Source organism: Myotis lucifugus, unplaced genomic scaffold (genome assembly GCF_000147115.1).
Source record: "Myotis lucifugus unplaced genomic scaffold, Myoluc2.0 scaffold_768, whole genome shotgun sequence".
NCBI lineage: Eukaryota > Metazoa > Chordata > Mammalia > Chiroptera > Vespertilionidae > Myotis > Myotis lucifugus.
Genome location: NW_005871816.1, coordinates 101,193 through 118,757, shown reverse-complemented (window position 1 = coordinate 118,757; position 17,565 = coordinate 101,193). Strand labels below are relative to the sequence as shown.

The window sequence follows — 17,565 nt, the reverse complement described above, 5'->3', positions numbered from 1 at the left end:
GTGGGAGCGGTTTCCTGTAGCATTTTTTATGTGTAAATGTACTCCCATCTTCCATTGGTCAAGGTAACAGTGGGTTCTATGTCCATGTTGATAATGAATAGCACTAAAAATGACTGATAGTATATGCAATCATAAATGCAGTGTGAATGTTTTCAAAGTTGTGAATTTTATGACACTGTAGTAGAGCAGGTCAGATCTTTTCTGCTAGCTTATTAACATTGGCTTCTGATTCAAAATGATTGGCTACCCTCACATACCTTTGTTCTCCCTCCATTTGTTTTGATTTTCCTGGTATTCAAATGTCTGTAGCAGTTTTATTAATGTAAGAGCCAAAAACTGGAAACAACTCAAATATCCACAAACATGAATGGACAAACAGTGGTCTGCCCGTAGAACGCCATACTTCTCGTTGGTGTGAAAGGAATGAACTGCTGGCGTGAGCATCACTGGTCGATCTCCAGATAACTACGCTGCATGCGGGAACTCAGAAGGAGCAAAGAGTAAACACTGTGATTTCAATTATCTGAAAGTCTAGAAAATGCCAACTAATCTATTGAAAGGAGAGTAAAGCAGTGGTTACTTGGGGACGGCAGGGAGAGAGAGAAAGATTATTAAAGAGCATGAGGTAGCCCTAGCCGGTTTGGCTCAGTGGATAGAGCGTCAGCTTGTGGACTGAAAGGTCCCAGGTTTGGTTCTGGTCAAGGGCACATGCCTGGGTTGCAGCCTCGATCCCCAGTAGGGGGTTTGTAGGAAGCAGCCAATCAATGATTCTCTCTCATCATTGATGTTTCTATCTCTCTATCCCTCTCCCTTCCTCTCTAAAGTCAATAAAAATATATATTTTTAAATATGAACTTGGTTAAGGATATAAAATACAAATTCTTAAAAAAAAGGAGCATGAGGTAAATATGGTGTGCTCCTCCATTTTTAAGTATTATGAAAAGGAAAGGGAAGGCATGTACTGTTATTAACTCATAACGACAAAGGGAACAGGTGTGGGGACGGCATTGCGCATGGGAGCCAGTTTGTCCCACAGACCTTTGAAGAGGCTGTGGGCTCTGATGTGACTGACAGAGGCCAGAAGAGAGAGTGTGCTGCATTGGGGGCTCATTAACGTCTGCCTGTAGGACAGCCAGCTCAACCCCCACTTTGTGGGCAAAACAAAACAGTCTCCTTATTTTTACAAAATAGAATCACCAGGGAGAAATAGGGCCTGTGAGTGTGAGATTTGGCTGACCTCATTGGTCATTTTGAGGGTTCTTGAGTAACAGCTGTCCCTGGTGGGTCACCCTAAAGAAAAGCCGGTTCCCAGACCGTCCGTGTACTAGTGTACAGTTAGGCCTCGTATTCCCGACACACACAGGCTCCCCTGCCTTTTAAAATTGTACGATTCTCTTAAAATTAACCATTTTAAAGTACAGGCAGTCCTCCGGTTACGTCACCATCTCCCATTTATTTATAAAAAAAAAAGTTTCGTCATTTCGACGTACGTACATATGTGCTTTATGTTTTTTATTATTTACCACAAGTAAAGGTCAGGAATTGTTATCTTTCTTTTAAATTTTTTGTACTGTTTCCCTTCATTACTGCTGTGTGTGTGCTCCATGTGAGTGACGTAGGTGCTTATGTAGGTGGGTTCACACTTACGGCGAAAATCTCGTTACGTCGCCATAGGAACGGATCTCCGACGTCAGCCGAGGACCTGCTGTATACAATTCAGTGACAATTAGTACATTCACATCATCTTGATCTAGTTCTAATATCCCAAAAGGAAGCCTGGCACCCAGTAAGCACTTACTCCCCACTCCCCCCAGCCCCTGCCAGCCACTACGCTGCTTTCCGTTCCTGTGGATTTACTTACTTGATGTGTCATATGGATCACGCAGCATATGGCCTTTATGTCTGGTTGCTTTAACGTAGCATTGTGTTTTTGAGGTTTATCCAAGTTGTAGTATATATCAGTATTTCATTCTCTTTTTGGTGACCCGTAGTTTTTTTGTTTCTTTGTTTTTTAATGTGAATGGCTAACCAAGAATCACTAGACATTGAGGAAAATTGCAAAATGAAAGAGAAACAGAAAAATTGACCTTAACTGAAACAGACCATTCGATAATTTTGCTTGTTTTTAAAAGCATACTATTTACTATTCTCCCAAAATATTCAAGGAGATGTGGCATCTATAAAACAATAACATGCCATCAGGAAAAAACAATCAAAATAAAAAGAGCTTGTGAAGATGAATTATGGGCTTGCCAAGTTAAAAAAGATTCTGTAGATAGATCAGAAGATAAATCAAGAAAATCTCTCAAAATAACAGGCAAAATAACAGGCAAATAATGTGTGGAAAAAAGAGACATAGAGGATCAATCTAGAGATCCAGCATCTACTAGAATTTCCGGGAAGTGGGAACAAGGAATTGCAAGGAGGAAAATACTAAAAACTGTAAGAAGAAGAAAATTCCCAGGCGCTAAAGAAAAGAGCAGTCTTTATATTGAAAGGGTCTATCCATTGCCCAAAAGAATAAAGACCTGCTGCTAGAATTGTCACTGTGATGTTTCAGAAAAACAAGGATGGACAGAAAACCCTGAAAGTTTCCATAAAGATGTGCGGTCTGCTAACAGAAATGGAACCAGATGTCTCCGCAGCAGCAGCGACGACAAAGACAGCACAGCCGCGTCTTCAGAGCACTGAGTAAACTGGTTTCGAACCTAGAATTCTGTCATTGCAAAGTAAACGCATTTTCAGACATCAAGGACTTTCGATATTTATTTCCCTTTTAACTTTGCTGATATATTTACTTGCAGATGAAAATTTAAAAAGAGGAAAATAAAGATTCAAGAAGTGGTTGGACTAAGCTAGTAGTTCATGAAAGTCTCATGATGCCACCTGTACCACAGGCGTGCAGAGTAGCCCACATTTGAACAGAATTTTGGTGGGATCCAAGAAAAACTTCTTCAGGAATGGGAGTGGGGTAGGTTCCAGGCAGGAAGCAGAACGAAGCAGCTGGAAGATGGTTGGGATACGGTGAAGAAACCATAGAATTCTTTTCTAGGGACGAGGGAATTAGAATTCCCACGCAAAGTAGAAAAACTGCCCACAAAAAATCATGAGCCGGATGTAAAGCAAACACCGTGTGGCACAGTATGAATAATTCTCGGTGTCTGAAGACCATGTGTGAACATTCTCCTTTGAGTGGCCCACGGCTAGTAACATTGGAAGCACTAAGAAAAAACATGCAATTCTGGTCTTGTAAACAATGTCTTAAAGTTAGAAAAGTAATCAATAGAGGAACTGAAAATAGTGATTTAAACATTAAAAAGTTGGGCTTGGAAGGGGGAGGCAGCGAGTGGTAGAAGTAAACTACACCTGGTAGGGAACTGTGCACACGCTCAGCCGTGTTGGTGACAACCAGAAGGACCTACTAGACAAAGGCTGGTAGGGATTTCTCCTGGATGGGGGCCCGGGAGGGTGGGGGCGGGGGGGGGGGCAGGTGTTCTTTAATCAAAGTGCTTTTTATGAGCCGTGTGGGTTTCTTTTTTTTTTTTTTTTTTTAATATATTTTATTGATTTTTTACAGAGAGGAAGGGAGAGAGATAGAGAGCCAGAAACATCGATGAGAGAGAAACATCGACCAGCTGCCTCCTGCACATCTCCCACTGGGGATGTGCCCGCAACCCAGGTACATGCCCTTGACCGGAATCGAACCCGGGACCTCTCAGTCCGCAGTCCGACGCTCCATCCACTGAGCCAAACCGGTTTCGGCCGTGTGGGTTTCTTTGTTCATTGGTAATTGGGGTAGGTTCAGAGTTTGTTTATTCCCAATAAACAAGTGTTTCCTGAGTGTCTTCTGTTGTTTTGAATTTTAGATAGATGCTAAACAATAAACAACAACCTGGGGCAAATAGTTTCTTCTCCACCATAGAATAACTGAGGTATCTCTTTGCCTTTAGTTTCTGCCCCTTCTTGTTTAAAATGGTGAAAGAGGAGGTACAAATAAGTGAAACCCTTGTTACTTCTTTTTCATACTTTCCTTATATGTCCGCTAAAAGCACCATGTTGATTATCTTGCTCTGTTGAAAAATTTCAAGTGGCTTCTCCAGCCCGAACTCCTTCCTAACCCAGGTTTCATTTTTGCCTCCTCAAACCTGTCAGCATTTCCGGGCCCTCCTGCCACCTACAGGGATCTCTTGGCCGCCACCTTTTTTACGTGTAAACGTCCTCCGAAGAGCTGTGACGGCCTCTTCGGCGTCCCCTGCGGCCCGGAAGACCGTGTGTCCGCCTGGGCCGTGGAGGAGCACTGTGGATGTGCCGACTCGAGAGGAACCCACAGGACACAGGCCGAGGGTGGGGTCAGCGTATAGGCCCTGGTGCTAGCACAGGCATGGTTCTGGTGCTGGGGTGTGGCAGAGAAGGGAAGTGTTCTTTTGTTTTGTTTTTATTGATTTTTAGAAGAAAGGGGGGGGGGGAGAAACATTGATCTGAAAGTGAAACATCGATCGGCTCCCTCTTGCATGTGCTCCGACTGGATTGAACCTGCCACCTTTTTATTTTATTTTATATTTTATTGATTTCATAGAGGCAGGGAGAGGGAGAGAGAGATAGAAACATCAATGATGAGAAGAATCATTAATTGGCTGCCTCTCGCACGCCCCCCACTAGGGTCGAGCCTGCAACTCAGGCATGTGTCCCTTACCAGAACCGAACATGGGACTCTTCAGTCCGCCTGCCGATGCCTGTCCACTGAGCCAAACCAGCTAGGGCAGAACTCGCCACCTCTTTTTTTTTTTTTTTTAATATTTTATTGATTTTTTATAGAGAAGAAGGGAGAGGGATAGAGAGTTAGAAATATCGATGAGAGAGATCGATCAGCTGCCTCCTGCACCCCCCACTGGGGATGTCCCCACAACCAAGGTCCATGCCCTTGACCGGAATCGAACCTGGGACCCTTCAGTCCGCAGGCCGACGCTCTATCCACTGAGCCAAACCGGTTCGGCGCCACCTCTTTTTGATGTAAGAGATGACACTCCAACAGGGTGGCCAAACTCTCCAGAGCAGGAAACTATGAGCCGGAAGGTCACAGTGTGTGCTCAGTCCCCGGTAGGGGGTGTTCAGAAGGCAGCAGATCAGATTCTCTCTCACTGATGTTTCTATCTCTCCTCCCTTTCTCTCTGAAATAAATGGAAATATATATTTTTAAAACCCCACCCTCAAAGAGCTTCCATTCTGATGGACATTTACACAAACAGAAAGGTTATAAAAATAGCTTTATCTGCTTTGAGCATAGAGAAGGACAGCAGTCACGAGGTCTGTCTCTGAAACACGCTGCTGGAGTCTGGCTGTGTCCGTGAGGTGTGCTGCCTCTGCGGTGTCCTCTGGCAGAGGGGCCTGGATGGTACTCCGCCCTTTGCCTCTCTTCACAGCAGCAGTAGCCAGGAGAGACAGCACTGTTTGATATCATTCTTGTCAGGATGGGCTGTGGCTGTAGGAGGATGGTAGGAAACTTGGCTTTTCGTCCTATGTGCAGTTCATCACGGGTTGATATACCCTTGTCTGCCTTTATTTAGGCCAGTGATGGCGAACCTTTTGAGCTCGGCGTGTCAGCATTTTGAAAAACCCTAACTTAACTCTGGTGCCGTGTCACATATAGAAATTTTTTGATACTTGCAACCATAGTAAAACAAACACTTATATTTTTGATATTTATTTTATATATTTAAATGCCATTTAACAAAGAAAAATAAAAAAAATGAGTTCGCGTGTCACCTCTGACACGCGTGTCATAGGTTTGCCATCACTGATTTAGGCTGTGGTTACTGGGCATGACCTTAGTTTGCAGAAATGATGGTCATCTTGCTTATATGGCACCCTCCCTATCCCCCGAAAACTTTTTAGAATTCTAGAAGGGCTGTTACCAGCATTTTGTACTAAATACTTCCCAGAGGATTTTCATTGAAATGTGCCCTAAAAGATATGCTGGCTGGGATTGACTTCACAATATGTGGAGGGCAGGGGATAGGTGAGGTACAGTCACAGTGGCTTGGCCATGAGTCGGTGCTGGAGCTGGGTAATGAGCACATGGATTTCATTTCACTCTTCACTGTTGTAGTTGCTTGGAATTTTTCATAATTAAAAAAAAGTACCTTCATGGTCAAAGAATGATGACTTTCATATTTTTTGCTTTATTATATTTTGCATAAAAAACTTGGTTATATGAGGTCTTTAGTTTTTTTAATGATCAGAGACCATATTATGTTTATTAATAGATTTTTTTTAAGAGCACATATAACATGTAGGTGCCTCAATTACATGTCAGCCCTCCCTCCATGGAGACCCTTAAAGAAAAAGTGAAAGGAAGCAAAGTTATGATCATGGGCCAAAGAGATGACCTTTTAGAGGCTGAGAGTATGTGGGCGTGAAGTATGGGAGAGGCCAAAGCCTACCAGTTAAGTTAGACTTTAGGGGAAGCCGTGCCTGAGGTCAGAGGCCTGCTGGAACCCACTACCACCATTTTTGCCGATTTTGCCCCATTCTAGGGTGGTGTTCACTTACTCCTTTGTCTCTGCTTTAACCTTGTTTCTTCCTCTTATCCCTTCAGTACCGTCTTGCCTCACCCCTGGTCCCCTAAGACCTGACTCCTTCCATCTTGATCCCATTAGGCTAGTTTTTCTATATCACGTCCCTTTCGACCCCAGTCCCAGAAGCTGGCCCACAGTTGACTCCTTTCCTTCATCTCTGCTGTGTAGTGAGTGACGAGTGTTCACACATGTCATTGGGCCACAGAGTGGCTTAACCAGGCTGAGACATGGAGCCCATTCCTGTAGCCTTAAAAGATTTCAGGCAGTTGGCGAGTAAGAATTCTAAATAAAAATTGAAACTACCACCTGTATTTTTTCAGGCCGTTGATGCTCACTGCCATCAGCTGCATCCTCCCTATGGCACTGGTAAGTGTGGGAAGGGCTGTGACAGTGTTGGTGGGCTGCTGGATTTCTTTTTGCTGGGGGAGAAGCCTGTTTGCAAGCTGTGTTGTTAATTGTTCCCGACGGCTGGACAGTGAACCGGCTTAGGAGGCTGGAAGGAGGAAGAAGCACCTGCCTGTCCTCAGGGTTCCTTGGGGAATGTCAGAGGCACAGGCTGTTCAGGAGGCGCCTTGATCCTTACATACGTTTAGCCTTTTCTGTGCATTATTTTGAATAATAAACATAGACTATCCAAGTGCTCCGGGATGTCAGGCAGCAACAGTTAAATTTCCTGAAGTTCTTAAAACATTTTTCTTCAAAGATAGATCGGCTGTGCAGTAGACAGGGACCAGAATGCCATGTGTACTTACTGTTTCCTCCAGTAGAAGCATTTATCTCCCCCTGATACTTTAAGTTCTTTGTGGTCAGGGGATCAAGAAATGTTTGTTCCAATGATTAATATGAAATTCTGATAGAGACTTGACTTTTTTGGGGGATGGAGGATTGGTGGAAACGAGAGAAGAGATTTGAGGCTCCTTGACTAACATACTTCAGGAGGACTTGGGGACTTGTGATTTGAAAAGTTATTTTACCACAGTGCTTTCTGCTTAGGGACCTCACAGAGAAAACACACACAGTGAAGCTGAAACCTAGAGTGGGGGCAGCAGGTCACAGAATGGCTGAAGTACGAGCTGATCACCTGATTGCTCTGGCGTTGCCCTGTACAAGCTCTTAAAATCCTTCAGCTGTTTCCTGCTAATGAGCGGCTCAGAGGCCACACAAATTCAGAAGATTTATCTTACCAAGGTGGTCTCCATTCAAGCCAACAGTTAGACGTTTAGACTATTTCTCTAATCACAGAAGCACTTAGATCATAGAAGAAAATGCCTCCAGAATAGCTAAAGAAATGCTGTGGACTTGGGCTCGGTTAACCATGTCAGGGATTGCTTGCTGGTAACAGCAGCACACGCGTTGATAAACACTTACATCGTTGGTCCATACCCTGGGTTGCGGGCACATCCCCAATAGGAGATGTGCAGGAGGCAGCTGGTCGATGTTTCTCTCTCATCGATGTTTCTAACTCTCTATCTCTCTCCCTTCCTCTCTGTAAAAAATCAATAAAGAAAAAAGAAAAAAAAAAAAAAAAGAAATGCTGTGGACTTGGGCTCGGTTAACCATGTCAGGGATTGCTTGCTGGTAACAGCAGCACACGCATTGATAAACACTTACATCGTTGGTCCATACCCTGGATTTCCCCTGATGAGGAAAGAAGTGTGTGGCACGTTTACTACGTCCTTTTTGTTTGTTTATTGATTGATTTTAGAGAGAAGGAGAGGGAGAGAAAGAAACATCGATTTGTTGTTGGGCTTATTTATGCATTCATTGGTTAATTCTTGTATGTGCTCAGACCAGAGATTAAACCCGCAACCTTGGCGTATCGGGACAGTGCTCTAACCAACTGAGCTACCTGTCCAGGGCTACTGCGTTCTTTATTTTAAACAAACAAACAGGAGAACTTGACTCCCCAGCATCGGTCTACTCCTTAGGTATCTATGCACAGCTAGTAACTGCTGAACATGCCTGAGGGACTGTGTCAGGGAAATACCTTTTAAGTGTCTCTCCTAAACACAGAACATGGAGGCGGACATCAGATGTTACCGGCAACCTTTGGGAAATACTACTGACCGGCAGCAAAGTCCTTTCTGACATGCGTGTAACCAAGCGCTGCTTTCGGAAAGACGGATCTGGCAGTGTCTGGGAGTGTAGAGGTTATAAATGCAATGGCAAAGCAAAACCAGATCGAAAAAACAAAACAAAACAAAACAAACCAAAAAAAAATAGCAACCCTCCCCAGATGAGCACAAAGAAAAACCCAACAGCTTGGATTGGTGATGCAGAGCAGGGTTAGGGTAAAGGACAACAGGTGATGCCCTAGGCCAGTGGGTCTCAACCTTCTGGCCCTTTAAGTACAGTTCCTCATGTTGTGACCCAACCATAACATTATTTTCGTTGCTACTTCATCACTGTCATGTTGCTACTGTTATGAATCGTCATGTAAATATCTGATATGCAGGATGGTCTTAGGCGACCCCTGTGAAAGGGTCGTTCGACCGCCAAAGGGGTTGCGACCCACAGGTTGAGAACCGCTGCCGTAGTCTTTCAAGCTTCCCCAGAGGCTTCTGGCCCTTGTGGGTCAGGCTCTAGGCCAGTGATGGCGAACCTATGACACGCGTGTCAGAGGTGACACGCGAACTCATTTTTTTGGTTGATTTTTCTTTGTTAAATGGCATTTAAATATATAAAATAAATATCAAAAATATAAGTGTTTGTTTTACTATGGTTGCAAGTATCAAAAAATTTCTATATGTGACACGGCACCAGAGTTAAGTTAGGATTTTTCAAAATGCTGACACGCCGAGCTCAGAACGTTCGCCGTCACTGGTCTAGGGCCCAGGGGAAGGGGGGAGGGGCCTGGGAGAGGCGCTGCCGTTGGCTCTTTTCTGACCCATCTCTGACTCTGACAGCCTTCTCTGGACCACCCAGACCTGAGGGCACCCTCGGTCTTTGGTGGACTTCATACCACAGCTCACCCTTCCTGTCCCACCTTTTTCAGCTCAGGCAAAGCGAGAGAGGAGTTTTGTCTTTGGGGCTTATATTTGCACTGACCCAGGCTGCCGGGGAGTGGGATTGCTGTCAGAGGCGGGCCTGAGAGCGGTGCCCTGTTTATCAGCAACGTCTCAGGAGCTGACAGGCTGCGAGCAGAGCGTCCAGTGGGCTGCTGTGAAGGCTTGGTCTGGGAGGTCAAGAGAGAGCGCGCGTTGTGAAGTCATCAGCATTACAGGGCTTTGTGGCAGTTTTATCTATTTATTCTGAAAGTCATGCCGGAGAATCAGTTAACCTTTGGTCAAAACTATGTTAAAACTCTGAATGGGAATTTGTCATTTTGAGGAGTAAGTAAACTATTGAATGCAGTAGTATAAGGGCCAACCCTTCGTTTTCTGTGATATTTGTTTATGCAAGTGATTTCCATTAAATTCAGTTTAGCAAACTTTCTCCTTCTGACTTCTTTTTTTTTTTTTTTTTTTTTTTTTTTTTAAATATATTTTATTGATTTTTTTACAGAGAGAAAGGGAGAGAGATAGAGAGTTAGAAACATCGATGAGAGAGAAACATCGATCAGCTGCCTCTTGCACATCTCCCACTGGGGATGTGCCCGCAACCCAGGTACATGCCCTTGACCGGAATCGAACCTGGGACCTTTCAGTCCGCAGGCCGACGCTCTATCCACTGAGCCAAACCGGTTTCGGCCTCCTTCTGACTTCTATTATGAAAAATTTAAAACACACAAAGAAGTTTAAAGAATTGTAAGGCTGGCCAGTGTGGCTCAGTGGTTGAGCATTGACCTGTGAACCAGGAGGTCATGGTTCAATTCCTGGTCAGGGCATTTGCCCGGGGATGCAGGCTCGATCCCCAGTGAGGGGCATGCAGAAAGCAGCTGGTCAGTGATTCTCTCTCATCATTGATGTTTCTATCTCTTCCCTCTCTGAAATCAATAAGTATATATATTTTTAAAAATTGTACAGGGGGCATCCATATTCCTGTCATCTAGATTATACAATTGCTAAGCTTTTTTAAAAAAATTAAAAAAATATTTTTATTGATTTCAGAGAAGGGAGAGGGAGACAGAGATAGAAATGCCAATGATGAGAAAGAATCATTGATTGGCTACCTCCTGCACTCCTCCTACTGGGGATCAAGCCTGCAACCCAGGCATGTGCCCTGACCAGGAATCGAACCTGGGACCCTTCAGTTCTCAGGCCAACTCTCTATCCACTGAGCCAAACCAGCTAGGGCACAGTTGCTAAGCTTTTGCTACATTTGCTTTATTCATCAATCACTTTTATTTTTATATAACTTTATTGAAGTATTATTTACATTTCATTAAATTCACACATTTTAAAGTATACTTGTTAGGTGAGTTTTAGTAAATTTATGCAGCTGAGTCATAGAACTCTTTCATCTCCCTCGAGTTCCCTTCTGTCTGCTGGTAGTCAGCCCCTGCTCCCAGCCCCAGGGGACTACTGGCCATGTTTCTGACTCTGTGTTTTTTGCCTTTTCTAGAAGTTTCATATAAATGGAATTATACAATATGTAGTCTTTGTGTCGGGCTTCCTTCACTTAGCATAATGTTTTTGAGGTTCATCCATGTTGTATCAGGTCAGTAGTGCTTTCCTTTTTATTGTTGAAGAATGCTTTTCTGTTGTATAGATGTACCACATTTCATTGATCCACTCATGCAGTAGTTAATGGATATTTGGGTTATTTCCAGTTTGGGGCTATTATGAAATGTGCTGCTATGACCATTCATGTCCAAGGTTGTAAATGAAGATACGTTTTTATTTTTCTTGGGTAGATATCTAGGAGTGGGATTACTAGGCCAGATGGTGAGTATATATTTAGCATTTTAAGAACCCGCCAAACCATTTTCTGAGGTGACTCTTCTAGTAATTTTACATCCCCACCAGCATTACAGAGGGTTCCAGTTCCTCCACATCCTTGCTGGCACTTGGCATTGTCAGTCTTTTGGATTACAATCATTCCAGTGAGTGTGAAATGGCATTTTGTGGTTTTAAATTGCATTTCCCTAAGGATTGATGATGTTGAGGATCTTTTCTTGTGCTTATTTCCTGTTCATACTTCTCTTTGGTAAAGTGTTCAGAACTTCTACCCATTTAAAAAAAATTGAGTTTGTCTTGAGTTGCATGAGTTCTTTATATCATTTGAATTAAGTCCTTTATCAGATAATTATTTATAATTATTTGCTTCCAGTCTGTGGCTTTTCTCTTCCATTTCTTAATGCCTTTGAAGGGTAAAAGTTATTTTGGTGAAGTCCAATTTATTGATTTTTTTCCCTTTTAAGGATTGTGCTTTTATTATATCTGAGGAATCTTTGCCTAAACCAAGGTCGTCACAAAAATTTTCTTGTAGACGTTTTATAGTTTTCAATTTTGCATTTAAATATATGGACTATTTTGAGTTAATTTTTGTGTGGTATGGAGTAAGCATCTATATTCTGTGTTTTGTATAATGTTTGATTATTCTAAAACCATGTTTTGAAAATACTGTTTTTTCCTCCATTGGATTATCTTGACACCTTTGTTGAAAATTCACTATAAATGTATGAGTTTACTCCTGGATTCTCTTCTGTTTCTTTGATCTGTATGTCTGTTCTTGAGCCAGTACGTACCCCATTGTCTTGATTACTGGAGCTTTATGGCAAGTCTTGAAGTCAAGATGATAGAAGTCCTCCAGCTTTGCTCTTCTCTTTCAGAATTGCTTTAGATATTCTGGGTTCTTTTTTTTTATTTCCTTTTCTTTTTTTTTCTTTTTTTTAAATATATTTGCATTGATTTCAGAGAGGAAGGGAGAGGGAGCTAGAAACATCCAGGATGAGAGAATCATGGATCAGCTGCCTCCTGCATGGGATCGAGCCCACAGCCTGGACGTGTGCCCTGACTGGGAATTGAACCGTGACTTCCTGGTTCATAGGTTGACACTCAACCACTGAGCCACACTGGCTGGGCTATTCTGGGTTCTTTATATTACCACACATTTTAGGATCAACTATTTGTACAAAAAAAAAACCCAACCCTGCTTTGAGTTTGATTAATTTTGATTGCTGTGTTTAGCCTATTAGCTGTGTTATCCAGTAATAAAGGCCCAGTGCACGAAATTTATGCTCTCTGGGGTTCCCTCAGCCTGGCCTGCGCCCTCTTGCAATCTAGGAGCCGTCGGGGGATGTCTGACTGACAGCTTAGGCCGGCTACCCCCAGGGAAGCGGGACTAAGCCGGCAGTCAGACATCCTTAGCGCTGCCGCGGAGGTGGGAGAGGCTCCCGCCACCGCCTGCACTCGTCAGCCATGAGCCTGGCTTCTGGCTGAGTGGCGCTCCCCCTGTGGAGCGCACTGATCACCAGGGGGCAGCTCCTGTGTTGAGCATCTGCTCCCTGGTGGTCAGTGCACATCATAGTAACCGGTCGTTCCACCATTTAGTCGATTTGCATATTAGCATTTTATTATATAGGATGGTAGCTATGACCACATGTAGCCATTGGGTATCTGAAATGTGGTCTTTTTAAATTGATGTGTACTGTAATTCTAAAATAATACATTGGACTTTAAAGACTTAGGTTAGAAAGGATGTAACATAATAAATTTTTTGTGGATTGCATGTTGAAATAATATATATTAGATATTTGGGGCAAAGTGAAATATATTAGCAAAATACATTTCACCAGTTTAAAATTTTAGTTTTCATTTGTTTGCTCCTGTATAGAAATACATTTGATTTTTTTATATTGACTTTATATTTTGTGGCCTTACTAAATTTTTTAAAATACATTTTATTGATTTTTTTACAGAGAGGGATAGAGAGTTAGAAACATCAATGAGAGAGAAACATCGATCAGCTGCCTCCTGCACACCCCCCACTGGGGATGTGCCCGCAACCCAGGTACATGCCCTTGACCGGAATTGAACCTGGGACCCCTCAGTCCGCAGGCCGACGCTCTATCCGCTGAGCCAAACCAGTTCAGGGCTGCCTTACTAAATTTATTTATTTTAGAAATTGTTTTATAGATTCTTTTAGGATTTTCTGCATAAGCTATCATTTTATCTGGGAATAGAGACAGAATTGCTCCTTCATTTCCAATCTTTTATCTGTCATTTTGTGTCTTTTTTTCTTTTTCCTTGCTTTATTGCCCTGGCTAGGACCTCTAATGTAATGTTAATGAGATCATCATGACATTTGATTTATCATGACATTTTCCTGATTTTAGCATTCACTATTTCATCATCGAGTAAAATAGTTTTCCTAGACAACCTATATTAGATTCAGGCAGTTTTCTTTTCTTCCTAATTTGGTGAGAATTTTAATTTTGTCCATGGATTTTCTGTATCTCTGAAGTGCTTATTGTTTTTTCTCCCCTTTATTTTGTTGACTTGGTGAATTACATTAAGAGTTTTCAAATATTGCCAAACCGGTTTAGCTCAGTGGATAGAGCGTCGGCCTGCGGACTGAAGGGTCCCGGGTTCGATTCCGGTCAAGGGCATGTACCTTGGTTGCGGGCACATCCCCGGTGGGAGGTGTGCAGGAGGCAGCTGGTCGATGTTTTTCTCTCATCGATGTTTCTACTCTCTATCCCTCTCCCTTCCTCTCTGTGAGAAATCAATAGAATATATTTTTTTTAAAAAAAGTGTTTTCAAATATTAAACCAGCCTTCCATTCCTGGGATAAACCTCACTTGGTTATGATACATTGTCCTTTTTCTAAATTGGCTGGATTTAATTTACTAAAACATTTGGGTTGATTTTTGTGGTTATATTCATAGGAGATACTGGTCTGTAATTTTCTTTTTTTTCTTGCTTTTTGTTATTTTTGTCATATTTTGTATCAGGGTTATGTTAGCCTCATAAAATGACTTTGAAAGTAGTATTTCTTCCTCCTGTAGATTCCAAAAGTGTTTGTGTAAGATTATTGTTGATAGATTTCACTAGTAAAAACTTCTGGGCCTGGAATTTTGTGAGAAACATTTTTTTTTTATCATGAATTCAATGTCTTTCATAGATACAGAGCTGTTCAGTTTTTCTTTTTAATTACGTGTCAGTTTTGATAAGTATTTTTCAGGGAATTTGTCAGTATCATCTAAGATATCAAATTTATTATAATTAGATTATTCAAAATATTACCTTATTTTTCTTGTAATATCTGTAAGATGTTTAGGGTAATCCCTCTTTCATCCCTGTTTTGGTAACTTGTATTCTTAAGTTTTAACTAAAGTTTGTATCAACTTTGTTGAACTTTTTAAATAATCAACTTTTAGACTGTCAAATTTTCACTTTTTAAGTAAAATGTATTGATTTATTTAAGAGAGAGAAACATTGATTTGTTATTCCACTTTATGCTTTCATTGGTTGCTTCTTGTATGTAGTTTAAAATGATTTTTTGGGGGGGGAGGGTATAGATTGTCTTTGTTTTAAATTTATTATAGCCCTAACCGGTTTGGCTCAGTGGCTAGAGCGTCGGCCTGCGGACTGAAGGGTCCCAGGTTCGATTCCGGTCAAGGGCATGTACCTTGGTTGCGGGCACATCCCCAGTGGGGGGTGTGCAGGAGGCAGCTAATCGATGTTTCTAACTCTCTAGCCCTCTCCCTTCCTCTCTGTAAAAAATCAATAAAAATATATTAAAAAAAATAAATTTATTATAAGTGTACTAAAGTTCAAAGTGGCCGTCAAAGACAGGTCTCACCAGATTAGGGTTTGCAGTGAGATTCCAGGGGGTCCCAATCCCATTGAGAAAAGGGACCCCCTTTGGTCCCGGAGGTGGAGAGAATGGTGGACTCTATTCTATCTCTTTGAGTTAAAAGGGCTGGGATTAACCTGTGAGTAAATACCTTGGGAGGACACATTTTTATATAAGAAACTTCCTAGTGCTTCGTTTCTGTCTTTTCTTCAATTAGTGTCTCCAGGAGTAGAACAAGAACTCAAATAAGACTTGTAATCTTATTACGTGTTGATCTAATAGAACTGCACATTTAGCTTGAATATGACATGGTCATCTGTATTCCTTCCTAAGTCATTCGTCGTTTTGGCTTTGAGTTACTACCCTGGGCCCGTTTTCTTTTTTGGAAAGGTTTGACCTTTTCATTGTAAGTCCTAGATGATACAGTTGACCCTTGTACAAGGGGTTAGGGGCACAGTCACAAATCAGTGTAACTACACTGGTTTGAATTGGACAGGTCGATTGAAAACCCCGTATGTAAGTGGACCCGTGCAGCTCAAACCCGTGTAGTTCAAGGGTCACTGTATATAACCCTGACTACTAACAGTTGTTAGTTTCTTGATCAAAACAGATCAGCAAGAGTTCATCTTGATCTGGCTGACACAATGAAACACACAACAGGAGGGGGAAGCCTCCGCCAGCTGTTGACTCAGAGATTCACAGTAAGGCAGCGGTTCTCAACCTGTGGGTCGCGACCCCTTTGGGGGTCACCTAAGACCATCCTGCATATCAGATATTTACATTACAATTCATACCAGTAGCAACATTACAGTTATAAAGTAGCAACGAATATAATTTTATGGTTGGGTCACAACATGAGGAGCTGTATTTAAAGGGCCAGAAGGTTGAGAACCACTGCTAATGGGATGAATGCTCAGGACTTCTGAGAAAGACAGATTTTTATCTTTAAGGTTTAAATGTCAATCACAGTGTTTGTCCTGGCCCACCTGCTGAAGATGACTTAACTACCCCCCCCCCCCTTCTGCCCCCATGTCACACCTGAAGTCACTGCTCCTGAAACTCGTGGCTGTGGAGTCAGCTCTCTCTCTTGTGACCCAACTCAGGGAGGGGCAGCTTCGCTGCGGAGACTGTCTTGGCGTAAATATTCTAGGTGCCTCTCCTCCTGCCTGGGCTGCTTGTGCTCAGAGTCTTGGAAGCTGACTTCTCCGGTGTTTATTCCTGGGCAAGGTGCAGTCACACTGCATTTTGCTTAAAGTAACAGTCTCAGAATTCCTTCAGGTTTCTGTGATATACAGTGGACATCACAGTGAACCACAGGAGTGGCTGATGGGAAGTATGGACGGGTGTGCGCCTACTATCTTGCTTATATGGGTGTATTCTTTGGCTGTTGGCACTGGAAGAATAGATTCACATCACTCCACTGTCAGTTTTATCCAGTGCTAGATGCATCCTTTCGTCACATGACCTGATCGCAACCAGAATTGGGCTCTGAGGTCCTCTGAGTCGGTCATTAATGGGCTTCCCGCCATCCCTGTCGGCGGGCCGCGTTGTTTCCCAGAGCTGGGCTGCACGTGGTGTGTGAATTGTGAGGCTCTGCTGCTGTTAGTGCTGTTGAGGTCAAGGGCTCATCCAAGTACAGTTAAAATTCCGTTTCTTCAGGAAGGTCAGGAAATGACATTTTGAAAATACATAGATTAAAGACATGATATAACTGAGTGATCAGGAAGTATTGAGTGGCCACACTGACCAGACCAGTTCCGGTTCTGTGGATCCGTGAGGCAGCCGACCCCGGCTCTCACCTTAAAGGCTGCACCTAAAGGGGAGGTGGCTGCCAGACATGGCCAGGAATCCTCTTGGCTTCCTGCGTAGTTCATTGCCTTTTACAGGGCCCAGTAGCCATGGCATGGCCAGACGTTTAGAATTCAGAACTAAAAGCAGTGGGTATAGACTGACAGAGCCCCTGGGTAAGAAATGGAAGATCCTTAGGAGTTCCAGCGAGGAGCTCGTCCTGAATAGTATCACTCTCTGGCTTTTAGAAAAGATCTGTAGCCCAGCTAGTTGGCTCAGTGGCTAGAGCATCAGCTCGCAGACTGAAGGGTCCTGGGTTCAATTCCATCTGAAGGGCATGTACCACAATTGTAGGCTCAATCCCCGGCCCTGGTTGGGGCGTGGGCAGGAGGCATCAATTGATGTGTCTCTCTCACATTGATGTTTTCTCTCTCTCTCTCTCTCTCTCTCTCTCTCTCTCTCTCTCCCCCCCCCTCCCTCTCCCTCTCCCTCTCCCTCTCCCTCTCCCCCTCTCCCTCTC

The 17,565-nt window shown here is 43.0% G+C and overlaps 1 protein-coding gene across 6 annotated transcripts in view; it reads left to right on the top strand.

The window, feature by feature from the left end:
• The window catches only part of ARIH2 (ariadne RBR E3 ubiquitin protein ligase 2), a 54,779-nt gene that overhangs the window by 17,902 nt on the left and 19,312 nt on the right, over window positions 1-17,565 (top strand). For 2 of the 6 annotated variants that reach the window (XM_014448122.2, XM_006106115.3), the window contains exon 4: window positions 6,896-6,941. The exons of the other annotated variants lie outside the window; for them this stretch is intronic. In XM_014448122.2, coding sequence (XP_014303608.1) covers window positions 6,903-6,941 — 39 coding nt within the window. In that variant the 5' untranslated portion in view covers window positions 6,896-6,902. The remainder of the gene's footprint in view (window positions 1-6,895; window positions 6,942-17,565) is intronic. 6 annotated transcript variants of the gene reach the window in all.